General features: G+C 46.9%; 2 protein-coding genes across 2 annotated transcripts; both read left to right on the forward strand.

Moving 5' to 3' along the window:
* The first annotated feature begins 3,468 nt into the window (after positions 1-3,468).
* Positions 3,469-4,823, forward strand: sp5a (Sp5 transcription factor a). Its single transcript, XM_068746627.1, has 2 exons — positions 3,469-3,519; positions 3,780-4,823. Exons 1-2 carry the CDS (start codon positions 3,469-3,471, stop codon positions 4,821-4,823), a joined length of 1,095 nt encoding a protein of 364 aa, XP_068602728.1.
* A 6,104-nt stretch (positions 4,824-10,927) lies between these two features.
* Positions 10,928-21,404, forward strand: LOC137902357 (glutamate decarboxylase 1). The gene is made up of 16 exons (XM_068746443.1): positions 10,928-11,003; positions 12,571-12,633; positions 13,414-13,569; positions 16,950-17,192; positions 17,274-17,364; positions 18,754-18,866; positions 19,282-19,397; positions 19,505-19,584; positions 19,661-19,715; positions 19,817-19,933; positions 20,017-20,081; positions 20,329-20,407; positions 20,501-20,650; positions 20,728-20,835; positions 21,055-21,144; positions 21,231-21,404. Exons 1-16 carry the CDS (start codon positions 10,928-10,930, stop codon positions 21,402-21,404), a joined length of 1,776 nt encoding a protein of 591 aa, XP_068602544.1.
* Positions 21,405-21,974: the final 570 nt, after the last annotated feature.

Here is a 21,974-nt window from a genome sequence, read left to right on the forward strand (position 1 = left end):
ATTGTGATTCGGCTCTGTCTGTTTGTGGGCTGGCCGGGGGGCGCCGGGGGGCGCCGGGGGCCGCTGGGGGGCCTGGCATGGCCGAAGGTGTAACCTGTTTCGCTGCGTTCCCAGATGGTGGGGCCAGCTGCCATTGAATAAACGCTGGACGGAGAACAGTGTGAGAATTACCAAGACCTTGTTTCAGTGTGGGCTGCGTAGCAGGAAGCGTGTCCACACCCCCCCCCCCCCCCGTGCTCCACCCAGTGGCCTTTCTGCTGATGGTGTCATGAAGCAGAGACTGGAATATATGTTTAACGTTGATCCAGATGTTCCTTCCAGCTGTGCTGAGGAACGCTGTCCTGGTCCGGAGACGAGAGCTGAAATTAATCAACAGTTCTGAACTTATTTACTTAAACACTTTTATAAATATTCTTTAGCCCATAAACAGTCGATGTTGTAATGCCAAAGGAAATTTAATAAGATGAACAAATTCTTGCAGAAATGTAAAGTATTTGATTGTTTTGTTGGCGCTAAGCAACATTTGCACAATGACATCATTGTGTCTAAAGTGAAATAAATCGTATAATATATTATTATTATTAATTATTCATGATGAATTAGAGCTTTTTATTTCAGTATTTCCTGGGAGGGCATTAAAAGCCAACAACATACATCATCATAAAGGGGGCGTGTCCCTCTATGCTGGATTAAATCATCCAGGGTGGGCTGATGGAAGGTAAAGACCTGCCCCCACCCCAGTGACCCCAGGCCAACCCTGCACATTGCCAAGGATGCTCTTTGCCCCTGAATATGCAGAGACGCCGGCTTCACAGGCTCACAAGAGAGAAAAGAGTTGTATCGCATTGCAGGGAAATTAGTGGGACCAAAGTTAGAGTTTCTGAGTTGGGGGGCTGCGAACAATGGCGGCTTTCTGTCAGACAGCGACTTCAAAGGCCGCTGAGTGACTGCTCTGAGTTACACTTTGTTGTAGATCACTGAGGAAATTCAGATGTTTTCTCGTACGAGACACCATTATAGCGGCTCAAGTACCCAGTAGCCTCGAGCGTCTCACACACACATGCACGCACGCACACACGCACGCACGCACACCCTTCCCATCCCCCACCCCCATCCTCACTCCGATCTCTGATATGTCTTCTATGAGACGGATGTGGAACCTGTTTTCTCCAAAAGTCCAGAGAATAGAGAAAGTTAAAAGTTGTTCGGAGTACCGGTACTGGACGTTGTCGGGCACACTCATGACTTTCTGCCCAGCCGAGCCCCCGTCCCTCAGCAGGCGTCCCGCAAAGACTTCCATTTAGGGATCAACCGAATATCTCAAAGGAAGACATCAATAATTTGCTGCTGGTTTTTCACAAAGATTCATGGACTTGTCATGTGTGGTGGAAACGTCCCTTTTCATGGCATGTAAAGCAGATTTATGTGAAAATCCACCTTAAATCAGGATTAATTGTTGCTGCTGGGAGGTAGAAAAAAGATTTAGTTTTAACAGTTTAACAGTTCCAAACAAGAAAGCAGATTACAATATTAGACATTTATCTGAAATGTAAACCTGCGACCAAAAGCTGACTGACAGCGACATCTCGGCTTGATGAATAATCAATCAATAATCAATCAATCCATATGTAAAAAGATTAAAATAATTTGTTGCGAGATGATGATCCGTTTCTCGGGTTAGTGTTAAGTCAATCTGTGTTTAGAACACTTGAAATACAACATTATGCCCACCATGGTTTTAGAGTATATATAATTGCACAGACATGTGGCGGTTAGAAATGTTTAATGAACTATTAAATGTATATGTCTGTGTAGTTTTAAATGAAATCATCTTACTGATTAATTTAAATCAGAGTAAAAGCATGTTGTCTTGTTATCCCACTGAAGGAGACAATAAACCACAGCAAAGGGGATTTCTCCAAATCTGGCAACCGCAATGTTTGCTTCTCCGTTGCTTACAAATTAGTAGTAATTGATTTATATAGCGTTACTTTAGTAACTACGAATTTATACACATTGTTTCATAGCAAAAGCTAAAAGTATTTCTCAGTCCTAAGTTAACCTACACACACACACACACACACACACACACACACACACACACACACACGCTCTTTCGAGTACTTCCTTTTTCCTGCATCATTTTTAAAAGTTCTTCTTGCATTAAATTCGTGGCTGCATCGCAGCTGGGTGTAAACGGTATAACTGCAGCCGGTTCTGGAGCTGGACTGGGCTCAGCCCAGCCCAGCAGGACCCCCCCCCCTTTCCCTCATGACTGTGTGTGAAGCCGTGGGAGAGGACTGGGAACATTAATCCCTTCAAAGGAACAGATCTAATTCAAAATCTGCCGCTCCAAACGAGTTGAGAGGACAGTGATTGTTTCTTCAGGGAAGCCAGATAAAGATCAGAGCTGATAGCAAACTACAAACTTCCATTTTGGCTGCTTTGCCACAAAAGTTTGGATATTATCTTGTGAAAACTGCATACATCTTCTATCATTAAATGTTCTGAACCAAAAACAGACAAATATGATGTTACATTCCAGCAGATCGTGTTGCAGCCGCCTCACAGGATCGATGCCTCTGTTTGGTTTGGATGCTAACGGGCATGCGATGCTGCGCTTTTCCTCCCGAACGTATTCAAATGACAAGTTTAGGAGGAAACTCGGCATCCAGAGTGCTGCTCTCGTTACCCGAGTTGAGACGGAGCGTTCCCCTTTGTTACACCCTGAGGATGAAAGCTTCCATTCAGCAAGAAAAAACATCTAAATCAGCTTCTGACAGAGGAAATAATTAAATATATTCACATAATTCAGAGTGGACATGATCCTGCGTTAAAACCATGCAGCGAGAGAAATGTTCATTCAAAGTAGGAATGTTAAAGACGCAGCTTCTCCAGAGACGAGAACTTTGCTTTGGTCTCTGCTCCACCAAACATCAGAGATAATGTCGCGTTGTCACATCAGGTTCTCCTTAATTACAAAACGCGGATCAGATGAGCGCAGCATCCAATGCTGGGGTCTCCAGGCGGCGGGGGGGGGGCTTTGATCAGGAAAATCCAATTATTTGTGTATATACATTTCCCACATAGTGATTACTTCATTAATTGTCCCGCCTTTATCTCCTCCCTTCCCACCCCCCCTAATAATCAGCTCCTTTATCCAGAGCAACAAACACACCATAGGAGCTTTGTGGATTCAAAGGATTTGCTTTCCGCTCTCAAAGAGCCGCTATTCTTTGATGATTGGGCAGCGGCAAACTTCAAAGTAATACATCTTATTTCTGACTGGCTGGCGGCCCACCAAAGTCCTTATCAAATTCTAAGAAGTGATCCCTCACTCTTCAGATAGACCAAGGAGATCTCGGAGCGAGGAAGCAGCGCACAGACGAGACGCGCACGCTGCGACGAGCACTGCCAATGAGCGCATCGATCCCAAACGGCGCTTTTATTGATTAGTTTGGATTTATCATGGCAGCAGTCGCCGTGCTGCGCAATGAAACGCTCCAGGCTTTCCTGCAGGTTCGTCTCTCTTTACTTTAACGCGTTTAAACTGGATTAACTTTTGGCTTCGACTCGTTTCTATTTCTCACACACAAAAGTCGCGCTATTCTCAGTGCGGTTTTACTTCGCGTCATTTCTGTTGTGCGTTTTCATGACTTTTCCTGCATCCAAAGAGAACTCAAACTATTAACGTAGCACCTGATTGGTTGATTGATTGATTGATTGACTTGTATCCGTGTAAGTGTTTTAGATGAAGATTGTTTGCTCCGCTCCTCCAGGATCGCACCCCCAACTCCTCTCCGGAGAACTGCGCGCACTCTCCTTTGGCTCTCCTGGCCGCCACTTGTAACCGGATCGGGCATCACCACGGATCGGCCCCGGCAGACTTCCTCCAGGTCCCTTACGACCCCGCTCTGGGCTCCCCTTCGCGTTTATTTCACCCGTGGACTAACGAGGGGGCCCCCCCGGGCAGCCTGGTCGGACTAGCCTCCAAACCCCCGCTGTCTGCGCACATCCAGAGCTCCTTCAGCGCGCACCACGAACTGCCCCTCACCCCCCCAGCGGACCCCTCGTACCCCTATGACTTTTCCCCTGTGAAGATGCTCCCTTGCTCCATGCAGTCCCTTCAGTCCCCCTGCCCCCCCACCTACGTCCCCGCCGTCACTTACGCCGCTCCAACGCCCATCGCGCCCGGGATGCCAAGTTTTGTCACGGGACCGTCCGGCCTGGTGCACCAGCAGCAGAGACAGTTGTCCCCTACTCCCGGAGAGGACATTCCGTGGTGGAGCCTCCAGCAGGGCCCCCACGTGGGCCCCCCCCGCTTCCAGCTGCAGAGGGGCTTGGTTCTGGGACACACGGACTTCGCGCAGTATCAGACGCAGATCGCGGCTCTGCTTCACACCAAGTCTCCTCTGGCGACGGCGCGGCGGTGCAGGAGGTGCCGGTGTCCCAACTGCCAGTCCTCCGCGTCCGGCGACGAGCCGGGCAAGAAGAAGCAGCACATTTGTCACATTCCGGGTTGCGGAAAGGTTTACGGGAAAACGTCTCACCTGAAGGCGCACCTGAGGTGGCACTCAGGTGAGCGGCCGTTCGTGTGCAACTGGCTGTTCTGCGGCAAAAGCTTTACGCGCTCGGACGAGCTGCAGAGACACCTGAGGACGCACACGGGAGAGAAGCGCTTCGTGTGTCCGGACTGCTGCAAGAGGTTCATGAGGAGCGACCACCTGGCCAAACACGTCAAGACGCACCAGAACAAGAAAAGCAAGAGTCACGACAAGCCGCTCGATCGGGTGAAGCGGGAGGACGCGAGGAGCGCGATGTAACGGGAGATGTAATAGATTACATCAGTCCGTGTTACAGGTAACATTACATCACTAGTGAGGCCATGTTACAGGTAATAGATTACATCAGTCCATGTTACAGGTAACAGATTACATCAGGTGAGTCCCTGTGATTGATGCCTCTCAGCGGTTCTGTGTGTATAAAGGTTCTACGTTCATTCATGTGGGCTCAGAGAAGTTCTGTCTTCACTGCAGCACATCAGGAGGACAAGTGTCCAACTTGTCTTCGGTGGAAGATTTCACTCCCTTGTAAAATTCTATTTAATAGCTTTTGTTCAATGAAAGTGTTCGTCCTTTGCTCCTAATGGGGTGTTTCTAAGCATGCTCTTGATGGTCTGCTTTTGTTGATACGAGCCGAATACTGTGTGAGAATAAAGATTATAACATTTAACATCTGTCACTGAAGCGTCTAAATTAATGGACCTCGGGAAAAGTTTGAAATTGAAATTGGTGGAACCAAGTTATTTATTTTCAACTATTTTGTTCGTATAATCTCAAATTTGGAGACTGGAGTAAAAAAAAAGTGCAACTATTGTTTTCTGTCTTTTGGAGAAAAAATGATAGTAGCATGACCGCTGATAAAACGTGTCTCCGTTAAAGTCCGGCTGCCCGCTGCTGCTGCTGCTGCTGCTGAGCAAGGCAGCATTACAGCATCGAGATGCGACGGGCGAGGTCTGGTCTTATAAAAACTACAATCGGAAATAATGTGAAGTACAGAAAGTCTTTGTGAACACATCTTCAACACTGAGCTATTTCCATGTCAGCCCTGAAATGGTAAAACCAGGAACGCCATGGAAACGCCTCTCCTCGTATTCGGACCTGAGCCCCTCCATGGTGCCGATATTCAGAACCAAACCCTGAAAATGTTCTCCTTTCAGATGAAAATGAAAGTAGCCCTCAAAATAAATATGTAATTGTCGGAGCCAATCTAATTGATTTTCTCTGCTATATTTTCTAATATAATAAACTAGCATTGCTCTAATTTGTTAATCACGCTAAAATAAAGTGCCATTTGTTTTGTTTTATAATTAGTGAAGCAGAAGAATGCTTTGTCTTTCGGCTGGTCGGAGCGCACGTTTGTGCTTTACGAGTCCCCGTGTCATGTGATGTTGGTCACCGCTCCACAAAGTGCATCTATGCCCGCCGGTTCATGTACGATGACTTCATCGATGGACAGTAACTTTACTTTCTGGTGTATTTATAAATGAATCCTAAAGTAACTTCTTCAGTGTGATTCAGTACCTATTAGATTTGATCATGAAATTAGGATTTAGATATCTGATTGAATTGATTATGCTGGTCTCCTACCAGTCATCACTCTGAATATTATCACGTTTCTGCCTCCACAGCGCCCCCTTTCTGCAAGAAGCCTTAAAGATTCGCAGACCAAAAAGTAGCATGAAAGACGTAAGAAGTGTTTATGAATGAGATTTGAAATTCTGACGTGTTTATCCAACCTGCTTTATTGCTCAACCTTTAACTAACAAAGTACAGCTGAGTGTTCTGATTGGTCGTTGAGCATGATGGCAGTAATTCATTTAAACCTATATGTTTAGTTATTCTTATTATCCTGATGCAACTCATTTCATGTGTTGCGTTTAAGGTTAAATACAAACGTAAACACAGGGATGGCATCCACAACAAAGTTCAAAATCTATATAAAATATAGGATAGAGGCTTCACGCTCAAAAAGCCTGAGCAAAAGCTTCAGCTAGATGCGCGTTACTAATTAAACAATTAAATATCTGTTCTAGCATTGGGCAGCTATGATAAAGGTCATTTACATTAGATTACACAGATTATATTTATGTTTTAATCTTGAGACATGATTTTATTTTGTTAGTAAAAGTCTTTCATTGTAAAATTTACAAAAATGTAAAATTTCACATCAATAGTAAATAATAATAATAATAATACTGATATGACGTGTAGGTTCAGACAGGCCGCTGCCGATTTCTGTTTTATTTATTGGTATTATTCTCTGGTATTTATTGGCTGAATTTAACGTTCGCAGCACTGATCTCCACATGCAGCCTGCCTTTACATGCGCGGCCATCATGGTGAACGCGCATGCGCGGCCGTCATGGTGAACGCGCATGCGCGGCCGTCATGGTGAACGCGCATGCGCGGCCGTCATGGTGAACGCGCATGCGCGGCCATCATGGTGAGAGCGCATGCGTGGCCGTCATGGTGAACGCGCATGCGCGGCCATCATGGTGAGAGTGTTGGTGCAGCTGACAGAGTAGTTTTCCAGAGAACCAATAATCTGCATGAATATTAGAATATATTAATCTGAAAAGAGGACCCCCCCCCCACAGTAATATAATGAACTGTGAAGTCTTGTTACCCATTTTATTACCCCATTATAAGCTGAGATCCAAGCTAAGCTAAGTTTAGTTTTGAAATGTCTCTCGTGACCTGGAGATCGAGTTCTGATGGTTTTCTAAGAAACATAAAGCAACTTGTTGATTTAATTTATCTGAGGGAAGGAAACTGCGTCTCCATCGGGCGCTGGACAAGAGCTACGAGCATCAAGCCTCCAACGTGAAGCACGGCTGTTAGCTGTGCAGCCCCCCCCCCTCGTTCAGGGGGCAAAACCCTCCATCAGGGGCATCGTGATGACAGAGGGAGGGGTCAACTAAACATCCCAAGAAAAAGGAAGTTACGTTCTGACACCTGGAAAAGTCTCTTCTTTGCGTTTGGGCGTGAGCTGTGTCCGTCTGGAGGGGGGGGGGGGGGGGGGGTCAGCGCAGCAGAATCAATCACTCCAAGCCGATAGACCTACAGCGACCAAATCCAGACGGCTCAGACAATGCAGGATTCAATATTCATGTCGTTAGCCTCCAGTCACTGCCTCACCCTTTCACAGACGCTCAGCGATCAGAAGGGCCCCTGAATGGAGATTTATGTATGGGGGGGGGCCGCCTCATGCTGGGCTCCATGTTTTATAAATCAGTGCACAGTGATTGAACGATAATTAAAACATGGTCGTTTCCTTTGTAACTCTTTCTCATCACTGAATGCATAAGTAGCTGCAGGTAAACATTTACAGAGCTGCTCAGCCCTCGACCCGCTTTGGGATTATAGCCTTTAGGGATTTAATATTCCGGAACGGTAGCAAATATTTAACATGTTAAGAAATGTATTATTTTAGCTTTATGATCATCAGACGTTAAATATGAAGCCAACCAGCAGCATTTAGCTTAGCTTAGCACAAGGATGGAAACACTGCCAGTTGCCCAAAGGTAAAGGGGAGGGGGGGGGGGGGGGGGCATAAACACTTTCAACACTTTTAAAACTTTTAATACTATATATATGACCATTTCACGCTGTGCTACATTTACTAATTTAACCCTTAATGCTCAGTGCTGAATTTCCTCTATAGTTTGTTTCAGAATGATTTTTGAGAAAAACCTTCGAACTCGTTTTAAACCGGTCCGACATTGAGCCTGCGGAGAAGAACAACACTGATCGAGATGATCGATCACGAGCTCGCGGACTCAATCGGAATTGGACGTTCTCTCCCGATCAGGACGGATACATATGGATCGTTCTTGTCATTACTTTGATCAGATCTGGGCGTCCGGAGAGCCCTAGAGGGAGCAGCCAGGAGGTCACGGACGTCCGGAGAGCCCTAGAGGGAGCAGCCAGGAGGTCACGGGTATCCGGAGAGCCCTAGAGGGAGGAGCCAGGAGGTCACGGGTATCCGGAGAGCCCTAGAGGGAGCAGCCAGGAGGTCACGGGCGTCCGGAGAGCCCTAGAGGGAGCAGCCAGGAGGTCACGGGTATCCGGAGAGCCCTAGAGGGAGCAGCCAGGAGGTCACGGGCGTCCGGAGAGCTCTAGAGGAAGCAGCCAGGAGGTCACGGGCGTCCGGAGAGCCCTAGAGGGAGCAGCCAGGAGGTCACGGGTATCCGGAGAGCCCTAGAGGGAGCAGCCAGGAGGTCACGGGCGTCCGGAGAGCTCTAGAGGGAGCAGCCAGGAGGTCACGGGCGTCCGGAGAGCTCTAGAGGGAGCAGCCAGGAGGTCACGGGCATCCGGCGAGCCCTAGAGGGAGCAGCCAGGAGGTCACGGGCGTCCGGAGAGCCCTAGAGGGAGCAGCCAGGAGGTCACGGGTATCCGGAGAGCCCTAGAGGGAGCAGCCAGCAGGAGGTCACGGGTGTCCGGAGAGCCCTAGAGGGAGGAGCCAGGAGGTCACGGGCGTCCGGAGAGCCCTAGAGGGAGCAGCCAGGAGGTCACGGGCGTCCGGAGAGCCCTAGAGGGAGCAGCCAGGAGGTCACGGGTATCCGGAGAGCCCTAGAGGGAGCAGCCAGCAGGAGGTCACGGGCGTCCGGAGAGCCCTAGAGGGAGCAGCCAGGAGGTCACGGGCGTCCGGAGAGCCCTAGAGGGAGGAGCCAGGAGGTCACGGGCGTCCGGAGAGCCCTAGAGGGAGCAGCCAGGAGGTCACGGGCGTCCGGAGAGCCCTAGAGGGAGCAGCCAGGAGGTCACGGGCGTCCGGAGAGCCCTAGAGGGAGCAGCCAGGAGGTCACGGGCGTCCGGAGAGCCCTAGAGGGAGCAGCCAGGAGGTCAGCGGACAAAACATCGGTGGAGCTGTCCGGTGCTGAAATCACCTCGGACTCGAGTCGCGTGACTAAAGGTGACCTTTAACCCCACGCATGATGTAAGAAATGATATATTTCCAAGACGTTGGCTTGTGATTCTGATTGGCTGTCTTCTGCGTTACCAGACTGTCCCGGTTTACGTGTTCCAGGTTAATGACTCGGTTTATAATTAGTCCCCTTCATGCTGAAGTATTCCTGGAATGGCCCTTTTGTGCTCCTGCGACTCATTTTTGGTTTCTCACTGCCACCTGGTGGATTTGGGGTTTTTGTCCGTCGCGATGGTCTCCGGCTCCATCTTCACCAGTTAAACCAGTCCGGTGGGACAATCAGAGGACATTTAAAGGAATATCGTTTTCAGTTCACAGTGCTGGGATGGGAGGAATAAATATCAAAGCAATGATTGTTTTCACTTTGTTTTAATGAACAAGAACAAAAGGTCCGTCTCCCCTCCTCGATCTCTCCTCGCGCAGTAATGTGTTGCTCTCGGCATCAAACTTCAGATGCATGTTCGTGACCAGGATTTAATCCAGATCTGAATCGTGACCAGGATTTAATCCAGATCTGAATCGTGACCAGGATTTAATCCAGATCTGAATCGTGACCAGGATTTAATCCAGATCTGAATCGTGACCAGGATTTAATCCAGATCTGTATCATGCAGGATTTAATCCAGATCTGAATGGACCTGGAGACAATCAGCACTTCCCATTCATTGTCCGACATGCAGACAGCCTGCAGACACGTCTGCTCCACAAACGCGCAGCGCAGCACCGCCAGCGCGCGCTCTGCGCGTGTCATTCGTGCGCGATGACAACAAGCAGACAGAGCTTGCTTTAGAAATCAGCAAATCAAACGTACTTCCACAGAAGCAAGGACACCTTGATCTCCCGAACTGGAGCTCAGTGGACTCGGATCAGTATCTTGTCCCGGATCAGGACTTGATTGATCTGAGGCAACACATTCAAGGTGAGTGTCGTTATTACAGCTCTTCTTTATTGCGCTGGGATGCTCTCACAGGTGTTTCACACACCTGCCCTCACCAGAATAGAGACAGGATTCATGCAGATCTGCGTGTGTGAAGTGGTGATTTAACCCTTTCATGTAGGCGCACGTCATATCACGCAAGCCCCTAAACACGCATCTGATGGTCACAAACTGCATATACATTTATTTTACGCGTATTTCGTGTTTGGCACGACTTCATCTCCATGTGACGGTTTTGATGTTTTGCTCTTCAACCATTCGAGCTTCAGTATCTGATGGGAGACAGACATGAAGTATTGATCCTGACGCACAGGAACTTGTCTTCCACGGTTTAGCCCGTAATTTGTCTTTTGGTCCTTCATTTAATCTCAGTTTGTGAAATAGACTGAGCCCTTTGTTGTCGCTTTCAATATAGTCCAGATGTTCAAGTCCAGTTTGTGGTTTGTCTCTCTTGTCCTGTAAAGAGACAGATTTGTGGACGAGCTTTTGGAGGGTCTCGGAGTGATGGCGGCGTCTGCACCCTCCTCCTCTGGCGGCGAGCCGGAGCCCAACGCGACGCATTTACGGCCGCCGGGCTCAAGTAGGTCCATCACAGATAAGACGCGATTTACTTTGTGGACAATGTCGTTAATCATTTCCGTCGAGGGACGGGGGGAGTGGGGGGGGGGGGGGGGGGCGTCCTTCGCCACACATCACCGCTGCGTTTGGTCCCCGCAGACCTCCCGCATGTGCGTGACAGACGAACGCTGCTGTCAAAAAAACGATGTCCTCCGCCAACAGTCAAGACAAGTGACAAGTATCGAGCTGTCAATAATAATAATAATAATAATAATATAGGTTATTATTAATATTATTATTCATATTATTATTATTGTTGTTATTATTGTTGTTATTGTTATTAGTGTTATTAGTGTTTTGTTATTATTGCTTTTATTGTTATTATTTTTTGTTATTATTGCTTTTATTGTTATTATTATTGTTAGTGTTATTATTATTATTATTCATTCATTAATTCATTTATTTATTTATTTGATAGGGACAGTGCACATTAATGAACATCATTACAAAATAATATAATAGATGTAAATGTGCCGGATTTTAGCAAAAATGCTAATTTACATCCGCAGTCCCTAAAAGAAAAACACAACAAGACTTAAAAACGAACAAGAGGTTACAATAAAAACATGACGCAATACAGTAAATTAGCGTGGTTATTATTATTATTGTTATTATTGTTAGCGTTGTTGGTGTTGTTATTATTGTTATTGTATTGTTATTGTTATTAGTGTTTTGTTATTATTGCTTTTATTGTTATTATTATTGTTAGTGTTATTATTATTATTATTATTAGCGTTGTTGTTATTGTTATTGTTATTTTGGTGGTGCTTTTTTCGGCTTTGGTTAACGTGCCCCCCCCCCCCCCCCCTCCCCCCCCCATGCATGCAGAAGCAGGAAATGGCCCCTGAAGTGCGGCTCTTCATTCAGCCGCACCAAATTGCCTCTAATGGCATCGGAGGCTGTTCAGCCTGCATCCAGATGTTCTCCTGGTCCGAGATGCAGATGTGTGAAGGTTAAAATAAAATGCCACCGGCGTGTGATCGAACATTTGCATTGACCTTTGACACGCAGTCTGCTCTACGTGACGCGCACATCTGGGCGTCTCCTCTGAGGACCGGGCTGATGGGGCACTGATTGATCTAATGATCCAAAGCAAGGGTTCCATTGATGTGTGGGGGGGGCTGTCCCCCTACGCACCCTCCCTCTTCTACCCCCCTGCATTGCTGCTGTTGCGGGGTTGGTGGTGCGTTCTGCTCCATCCCCTCTCGCTCTGGCGGCCCTTGATAACAGCCATCAGTCACGTGATGCTCACATTTTAACCATCTTATCAGTGGATCTTTAGGCTGGAACAAAACAGTTCATCCATTTTAGATCCCTGCGGAGGAACGATAATCCAGATCGGCCCGTGTGCAGATCGATATTTAAATCATCAGGACGCAGCGGGGCTTTTTGTTTTAATGTGCGGCATCATCCAGTCTCCTCCCAATTTACACGCAACACTGAAACGGTCCCGATACGAATGAGCAGCAAATATTGATCTATTTTTAGGCGTATTCGAGGCCTTCTGATTGGTCTTCCTCTCGTTTCAGGCTATGACGCGTGGTGTGGCGTCGCTCATGGATGTACTCGGAAACTGGGAATGAAAATATGTGGTGAGTTTTCATTAAGATAATTGAGCAAAAGCAAGTATCGACAGGAGGAGTGGGCCGACATGGGTTTAATGCCCATTAATGCACGCGTCGGCAATAAACGGACCTAAAGCTCATTTAGATTAATACTGATGTTCCGAGACTTTTACTAAAACTGTAAAGATGAAAATCATCTCGAGCCGACGCAATTTAAGATCTAAGAATATATTTTTAATTATCTTTCCATTAATAACAGACGCATTAGAATGTTATGCCGACGCGTTCTGATAAATACGCGTGCACGATATGTGTCTTTGTTCGATCCATCCCTTTCGACTGTCACGGGAAAGAACTAAACATGGTGGTAAATCTCACCCAAACTGTCTTTAGAATGCCCGAATAATTAAAAGCACGTCATGACGTCACTGCTCATTGGCGTATAGTTCGATTCAATATCGCTCTTTATTTTTGTTTCATCTGAAGGAATGTCCTCCCTTTATTCATTATTTATCTATTTGTTAGAATTTAATTTACTTTGTAGTTTTAGGAAGGAAGCCTTGATCGAATAATTATTATATTTTATGTGTGATTCCTTTTTTCTTTATCTCTTTCATATCATCAGAACAAAGCGAGTCTGTGGATGAGAGAGAGAGAGAGAGAGAGAGAGAGAAAGAGAGAGAGAGAGACCAATAAGAGGAGATGAATAGTTAACCTGCTCCAACAGAGACGGTGTCAACATGCACGGCGGCTGTGCGCGCCCTGCTGACCCCCCTGCTGACCCCCCTTGTTCTTGTAAGCGTTTAGGGTTCTTGCAGAAGAACAACAGCCTGGAAGAGAGAAGCAGGACTGCGAGTTCCTTCAAGGAGCGCGCAGCCAAGGACCTGATGTCGTGCGACAACGTCGGCAGAGACGCGCGTTTCAGACGCACGGAGACGGACTTCTCCAATCTGTTCGCCAGAGGTAAGCTTCAGGGGAAGGAGGCTAGATTTGAAATTAAACATGCACCTGACCGGATGCTAAAGATAAAAATAAAACTAGTTTTTAGTGTCTGTGGACTCGAATATCCAAAAAAATACAAATAAAAGCCAAAGATGAATCCGATTTCTTTATTCAGGTGTGCTAAACTAACTCTCGGTGATTCTAAAGCAGCGTTTCCCAACCAGGTGAGGCAGGAAGTGATCTAATAACCTTTAACCATCGTCGGGGTCTGTGCTGTAGCAAAGCGTGTGTGTGTGTGCGTGTGTGTGTGTGTGTGTGTGTGTGTGTGCCGCCCGTAGATCGCTCTTCAGTCTCCAGCGTTGTCGTGCGTTCTCCTTGCACTACAAAATAAGAGCGCACATTTCAAAATAAACGTCACGCAACTGCGCTGCATTTAGAGTGTGACAGATAAAAAAACGCATTTATTAAAAAACAGAAAACAAATATTTCCCAAAAAGCAGTTCTTCATGCTTTGGCCTTTGCCTACTACACTTTGTGAGTGCTTCGGTTCCCCTTTAAGGAGGGTCATCCTCAGAGGCAGTTTGGGATCACAGCAAACAGAGAAGAGAAAATGCAAATGCCGAACAGGACCCTGGACAAAATCCAGACCCAGATGAAGGCCTGAGTATGAGTGGTCGACATTTGGATTTACTTTCACCGGGGATGCAGCGGCACCGACTCCGCTGGGCTTGGGGTGTGGTGAGAAGCTATCCAATAACTCCATGGTGCCAAGCAAGCTCAAACGCCGTCTCCAAACGGAACACCCTCCGTTCAGAACAAGCCGATGGACTATTCTGTACGCTTACGTACACAATGAGAAACAGGGAACTGTTTTTAGGAAAACCACAAAGGTAGAGGAGAGAGCCCTCAAAGCTAGTTACCTTGTTGCTGAACTTGTAGCTAAATCAGAAAGTCCCACACTGACGGTGATAAAAACTAAAAACAGAGAGAGACTGAGAGCTGTTGAGGAAGAGCTTTGTGTGTGTCTTTCTACAATTACTGCAGGATATCCATTTTGTGTTCATCGAAACAGCCCCAGGTTTCCCACTGAGTATAAATACATTTTGGTTGGTGGTGTGCCGCAGGATTTTGTAAATGTAAAAGATGTGCCGCGGCTCAAAAAAGGTTGGGAAACACTGCTTTTGCTTTGCTTTGCTTTGAATGCTTTATTTCGAACATGCAATTTAAAAAGACAAATAGAAAACAAACAAACCTAAAACAATGATAATAGTCAAACTAACAATAACAAAGTCAAAACAACAATAATAATACTGTAACGTTGGTGCAAACCATGAAGCAGCAGATGAGGATTCATTAACAGGATTTATTCCAGCGCTGAACAGAACAGTTAACAGGGTCACTGCTACGGCCGAAACCCACGCCAACTCGCCAAGTCCAACTCACGGATAGGAACAACACAAACTCTATAATGATAATCCCCTAAGGATCATTACACTACGAACAACATGTCCGAAAAGGAGTAGTGTGATGAAGCATCAGCTTATTTAAACCTACCCCTTCTCCACTACTCAACAAACCATTCCTCCAACATACATACGTTGAATACATATCCAAAGTAAATGGAAAATTGAAATTGTAAATAAACATATTGTAGCAATCACGAGGGCCGGTCACTGTGTGCGTGTGAGGCGCAATGCATCATGGGAGTGACTGGGTTGTGCTTTTGGCACCATGAGTGAGAGGGGTGTTGCGTTGAATGTCCTCAGCGCAGCATTTACGTGTACTCAAGTCGTCCTGCGTCGCAGCAAAAGCACCTGCTGACACGAGCTCGTTTCCGGGGTGGTTCTTCCCCTTGAGCTCGCCACATTGGTGTCAGAAGAGGGGCTACGACGTCGGTTGCAGAGGACGGCCCTTTGTGCCAGGGGACGAGGTGCGGGTCTACTGCCCTGTCCGCAAAAATGGGATATCTCCTAAGCTTCGCAGCCGCTGGCGAGGCCCCTGTGACATCATAGGCCGCTTGTCTGAGGTGGTGTATCGGGTGCGGATGTCCGGCAAGGGAAGCGTGGTGGTGCTGCACCAAGACAGACTCTCACCGTACCGACCCCTCGCCCCGGATGCTGGTGAGGCGAGTGGTGGCGGTAGTCCGTGCGCCGGTCCCTGTGACTCTCCGCCTGGCACGGTTCCTGCCAATCCTAGACGGCCTGTTCGCCGCCGCTGCCGGCCGGGGTATTTAAGAGACTTTGTGTTGGGTGATGGGGTCGCCGGGGACGTCTGACCCCTCATGTGGGGGCTATGTAGCGATCACGAGGGCCGGGCACTGTGCGTGTGTGAGGCACAATGCATCATGGGAGTGACTGGGCTGTGCTCGCTACAATATTTTACATAATTATTATTATTATTATTTTTTGCTAGAAAATAATTAGAAAATTAACCCAATATATCCACAAGATAGAAAATCTTAAACAAATATATTTACAAAAAATAGAGAGGGTCTATTGAGGCTCTATATGAAAACACCCAATCATTAAAGCCCTTCTCCCTCACTGTATCTCATGAAAACCTTGTGTTTGTACAGCGTTTTAAACTGGGTCATGCTTGAACACTACTTGAGCTCCGCACCCAACCCGTTCCACAACCTGACTCCACAAACAGAAACAAAGAAACCTTTTAATGTTATACGTGCCCGCTGATGTTTGAAGTAGTGCTCACCCCTCAAGTTAGAACCCGCAACTCTAGTAAAGAAAAATCTTTGAATATTTCCTGGAAGTTGATTGTTTATAGCTTTGTACATGATTTGTGCTGTTTGAAAATGAACCAGGTCAGTGACTTTTAATAGTTTTGATTGTAAGAATCATCATCTGTCGTCTCTCCGGGGCAGAGGGTGGCATGCCTCAATGTTGTCCAAGTCCACCTCAATCCCTTTGGACTGGAGGAAGGCAGCCACCTGTTGCTCTACGGAGCTAACCTCCTGCTCACCGGGCAGTTCTTTCTTGATGAAACTCTTAATAAAATAAATCCCATTCATGACCGCCAAGCATCTTGTTCAGCTCCTTACTTGTTCAGAGTGAACTGTGTAGCATGTCTGGAGCTTATGGAGAACCGTATTGGCATTAAAGTCGAGGTTTATTATTCTAGGTTTCTTGACCTAGAATAATAAACCATTAGGCCTCTAATGACTAAAACATGTTGCTCAGACTGCCTGTGTTGTGTTCTTTGGTAGCTGCTAGAAAATGTGCACAAAATAAGGGAGTCAATTTGAATTTGATGTAATCAAAGTACATGAATCGGTAGGTTGTGACAGTGGTCTGTAAAGATGCTCAAAATGAGGTGGCTCTCCGTTTCAGGCGACCCGGTGGAGACCCAAGAGTACGTTTAATTCATGCTTCAGTTTTATTTTGTAGATCTGCTGCCTGCCAAGAACGGAGAGGAGCAGACCATGCAGTTTCTGCTGGAACTCGTGGAAATCCTCACCAACTATGTCCGGAAGACCTTCGACAGGTCGACCAAGGTTCTTGACTTCCACCACCCTCACCAACTCCTGGAGGGTATGGAGGGCTTCAATCTGGAGCTCTCGGACCAACCAGAGTCTCTGGAGCAGATCCTGGTGGACTGCAGGGACACCCTGAAGTATGGAGTGAGAACAGGTGAAACCGATCCAATCAATACGTTTCACCCCTCAGATGCTCAACGATGAGTTGTCTTCTGGGGATTATGTTGCGTTGCAGGTCACCCCCGGTTCTTCAACCAGCTGTCCACCGGATTAGACATCGTTGGCCTGGCAGGAGAGTGGCTGACCTCGACAGCCAACACCAACATGTGCGTACGCAGACACAGGGTTGTTGGAATGATGTCTAGTTGGACGTCATCAGGTTCATTGTATTCTAAGCCTTTTGACTCTTCATCGGCTCTTGGAGAACCGCGGTTCTACGAGTAATACTCAAAGCTGGCTGCGATTAATTACCGTCTTTGGCCAACGAATAGCCCGTTTGTTCATTCTAGTGGGGAAATAGAACGCACAAAGGAAGGAGAGCTACTCCCCACGGTGTTGTCACCGGGCTTCGGTCATACAACACAGCCCTGCAGGCAAAGCTAATTGGATATTGATTTGCATTCACAGTTTACATGCTGTCTTTGTTTCATCTAAATCTAGTTCCTGTGATGGGAGCCTAGAGGGCCGTCTGAGCGCCCACACAGGGGCGCCGGGCTCTGTTTGTCATGACGTGAGAGACGGGGGTTGAGTCAGGTGTAAGCTCCCATCCAGCCTCAGCGGAGCGAAGACTTCCTGAGCGGCTTGTAAATACAGGGCGTCGCCTCGCGGTAAACCGCTTCCAAGGAAAAGCCTAAATCAAATGCTGAGTAAAGGATCTCAAACAATTACTCTGCACTTCTCTAAGAGTAGCTCATGTGAAAGATCAGTTCTAATCAATGAGTCAGAACTAATGGTGGGTTTTTATACAGATAGTTAACATTAAGAGATTAGTCTCAAAATGCAAAATGCCTTATCGTAAAATGCTAGTAGAGATCTGATGGCGATGCTAGTCCAGCTTAGACCTCTTACTAGTCCTAGTTAGTCTGTGTTGTAGTCCTGCATAGTGAAGGTGACGTTTGGAGGTTGCTTCACATTTGTAATTTACCTTTAATCGTGACTCCATCAGCCCTAATTAACTCTGGCAGATATTGACTGACTAATAGATCGACAGTCGCATCCAGGTCTTACATAATCAGAGCGTATCGTCTGCATGAATGATGAAGTGAGTGTGTAGCAGCTGTGAAGTGCCCCCCCCCCCCCCCCCCTCTGTATATTACTGTATGCTGAAGATGCTGCGTGGAGCAATCTGACGTTCCACTGATTGATTTACTTTCTTTGCATGAATACACAGATGCGTATAAATAGCTGGGTGAATACTGGAGAGTACGGGAGAATCTGTGCTGTGATTCCAATTTGACTAGAACATGTTGTTCTCTGAGCCAAAGGGGCTTTCATGTCCTTTGATGATGTTGGGAAAAATTCTATAGTTCAGATGATTAAACAGGAAAAAGATCCAACGAGAGAATTTAAAGCGGCTGAGAAAATGTTGTTTTGTGTAACAGCAGACTAATTCTATGATGTCTCTGTTTAAAGACCTTTGTTCTGTTAATATTTAAGGCTGAGTGAAAGAGGATGAAGGAGAAGGATGACGCGCTTTATTGTCTCCATCATCCCAGGTTCACCTATGAGATCGCTCCCGTCTTCGTGCTCATGGAACAGCTGACACTGAAGAAGATGAGGGAGATTATTGGCTGGCCTGTTGGAGAGGGAGATGGAATCTTTTCTCCAGGTGATGAAGAGGAGGTTGATGCTGCTCAGTTGTTACATCGACACACGCCACTCTTTATCAGACACCAGCAAGAGTTCGGTTTGTTTAGAGTTTAGGCTTTATCTGCTCTTACATGATTTTAAAACAGTGGACAATTATTTTACTTTTACAGAGTAATTCACATAAATATATTCAATGACTAATACATATGTTCACTAGAATGTATAGTTCAGCTGATACTTTTAATGCAAATGCCCTCAAATAGCATCACAGCAGGAAGTTTAATATTAAACCAGGTAATCTATTACAGTCATAATGCATTACATCCTGTGTTTACCAAAGCTACAGAGTGAAGTTTGATTCTTAAATATATGCAGGATAAGTACAGAGTACTGTGAACTCAGTGAATGTACCTCATCACTGCTTGTCTCTGCAGGGGGGGCTATTTCCAACATGTACAGTGTGATGATTGCCAGATACAAGTTCTTTCCTGAAGTCAAGACCAAAGGCATGGCAGCCGCCCCCAGGCTGGTGCTGTTCACATCAGAGCATGTTAGTCTGTCGCTGCCTCGTCGTTCTCGTGCACGCTGCTCGTGCACGCTGCTCATGCACGCTGCTCATGCACGTTAAATGTGACTGAGCAGCGTCTCCTCTTGTAGAGCCACTATTCCATCAAGAAGGCCGGTGCCGCTCTGGGCTTTGGGACAGAGAACCTGATCCTTCTGAAGACGGACGAGAGGTGATTTATTACGTTACACCAACCCACACGCAGACACTGGAGAACAATATGTGACGCCCAGCTTCTTCTGTTCCAGAGGGAGAGTCATCCCTGCTGATTTAGAAGCCAAAGTCCTGGAGGTCAAGCAAAAGGTGAATGTCAGCAACAGCAGCTCAGAAAGCAGCAGAACTGTTTGCTCCTCGATGCGCCACACCACGAGAAGCATTCCTCTGAGCCATGGACTTTATTACAGGGATATGTTCCAATGTTCGTGAACGCCACTGCCGGGACGACGGTCTACGGAGCCTTCGATCCCATAAATGAAATTGCAGACATCTGTGAAAAGTACAACATCTGGCTTCACGTGGATGTAAGCGATACGTCGGCAGTAATCTTCAGTCCCCTGTGGAGCTGCACCGGACGCTAACATGGTCTCTGTCGTACTCTGCGCAGGGCGCCTGGGGAGGAGGTCTGCTAATGTCCAGGAAACACAGGCACAAGCTGAATGGAATCGAGAGGTGAAAGGTCGACACATAAATGAGTATTTTATCACATCGGGTTCTAAAGCTGGGGAAATGCCCAAACGTGGGAATCAAAGTCAGCTCTGCTGCTTACAGTTAGACACATTTTATATCGTCCTTATATTTCAAACAGGTTAGAAACATAATAGAAAGGAAACGGGTGTCAGGAAAAGCCAAAACGCTCATCAGCACTTTCACAGCCAGCTCGAGGCTTCTTCTGATTGCCACCTCTTTTCCTTTGCAGAGCCAAATCCGTCACCTGGAACCCTCACAAAATGATGGGGGTGCCACTGCAGTGCTCAGCCATCCTGGTCAGAGAGCGGGTGAGACGGGGTGCTGTTTCAGAGAAAGGCTGGCCTCAGGCAGCTGCTGGGGTTAGCTAAGACCTCCTCTCACCTCAGCCGTGTCCATTGTAGGGATTGTTGCAAGGCTGCAACTCCATGTGTGCCGGTTACCTCTTCCAGCCCGACAAACAGTACGATGTTACCTACGACACCGGCGACAAGGCCATTCAGTGCGGGCGGCACGTCGATATCTTCAAGTTCTGGCTCATGTGGAAAGCAAAGGTGTGCGTTGTATCTCTAAAGCTTCTAGAATGTGGCGCTCACAAATCCTCACTTGTGTTTTTCCATCCGCCTTAAAGGGAACGGTTGGATTCGAACAACACATTGACAAGTGCCTGGATCTGTCAGCGTACCTCTACAATAAAATCAGAAACCGAGAGGGCTACGAGATGGTGTTCAACGCAGAGGTGAACTCAGATCAGTAGTACTATAATGCAGAATGTGTATTCCGTGGATCCTCGACATGATCCGCTGCAGTAACGGAGAAAAACAGGCTGTCCTGTTCTTATCTGGCTGTTTCAGCCCAACGAGACACATGTTGGTGTTCATGGTAAATGGCTACATGATTGTCTTCACTCAGTCTCAGGCCTGCTCATAACAAACGCTGTTCCCGTTCCCCTTATCAGCCGCAGCACACTAACGTGTGTTTCTGGTACTTCCCACCGAGCCTGCGCGGCTTGCCTGAAGGTGAAGAGAGGCGTGCGAAGCTGCACAAGGTAGAGACTGGACATTCATGCAGTCCTTGTTTAAAGCTCTTCATAACGTCTGGTATTCGCTCACAACACTGCCCCCCCCCCAACAGGTAGCCCCGAAGATCAAGGCAATGATGATGGAGTCTGGGACTACAATGGTAGGCTACCAGCCCCAGGGTGACAAGGTCAACTTCTTCCGCATGGTCGTCTCCAACCCTGCGGCGACCATGTCAGACATCGACTTCCTGATCGACGAGATCGAGCGGCTCGGGAATGATTTCTAGGAGAAGCTAAAGTTTGGCTTTAAGTCTCATTAAGTCTCTGATTGTCTGCTTGCAGGCTTTCTCTGGCACTGCGTAGCAAATTGTGTGATGTGTGTCTGTTCTCTGTCTTTTCTGTGTTTAACAGTAACAGCATATTTTAAAAACATTTGTACAGAGGGTCACCAGAGTGATGGAATCTCAAAAGCATACAGATACACGTGCTGTGGCACGTGAAGCAAAGGAAAGGAGCCTGAAAGGAGCCTGAAAGGGCGCTGCTGGTTGCTTCTGTGCAAATGTGACTTTGAAAAAGTACGAGAACTCAAACAATTATCTGATTAGCAGAGGAAAGAAAATAGTTGTACTGTTTTTCCATGAGTCAGCACAATGTGGCGAACCTTGCTGTATACGTATATACCTATATATATATATATATATAGGTATATAGGCACCACCACATTGTACCCTTGCTGTTCCCTTTGAAGTTGCTGTACTTGATTGCTGTGTTTTCAGAGATCTTTGTGTAGATTGTGTATAGTATTGTTACATTGCCTTGGTGCCAAATGTGTCCTAGATTTACACTGAGAAAATACT

This window comes from Brachionichthys hirsutus, chromosome 12 (assembly GCF_040956055.1).
Source record: "Brachionichthys hirsutus isolate HB-005 chromosome 12, CSIRO-AGI_Bhir_v1, whole genome shotgun sequence".
In the NCBI taxonomy this organism is placed as follows: Eukaryota; Metazoa; Chordata; class Actinopteri; order Lophiiformes; family Brachionichthyidae; genus Brachionichthys; species Brachionichthys hirsutus.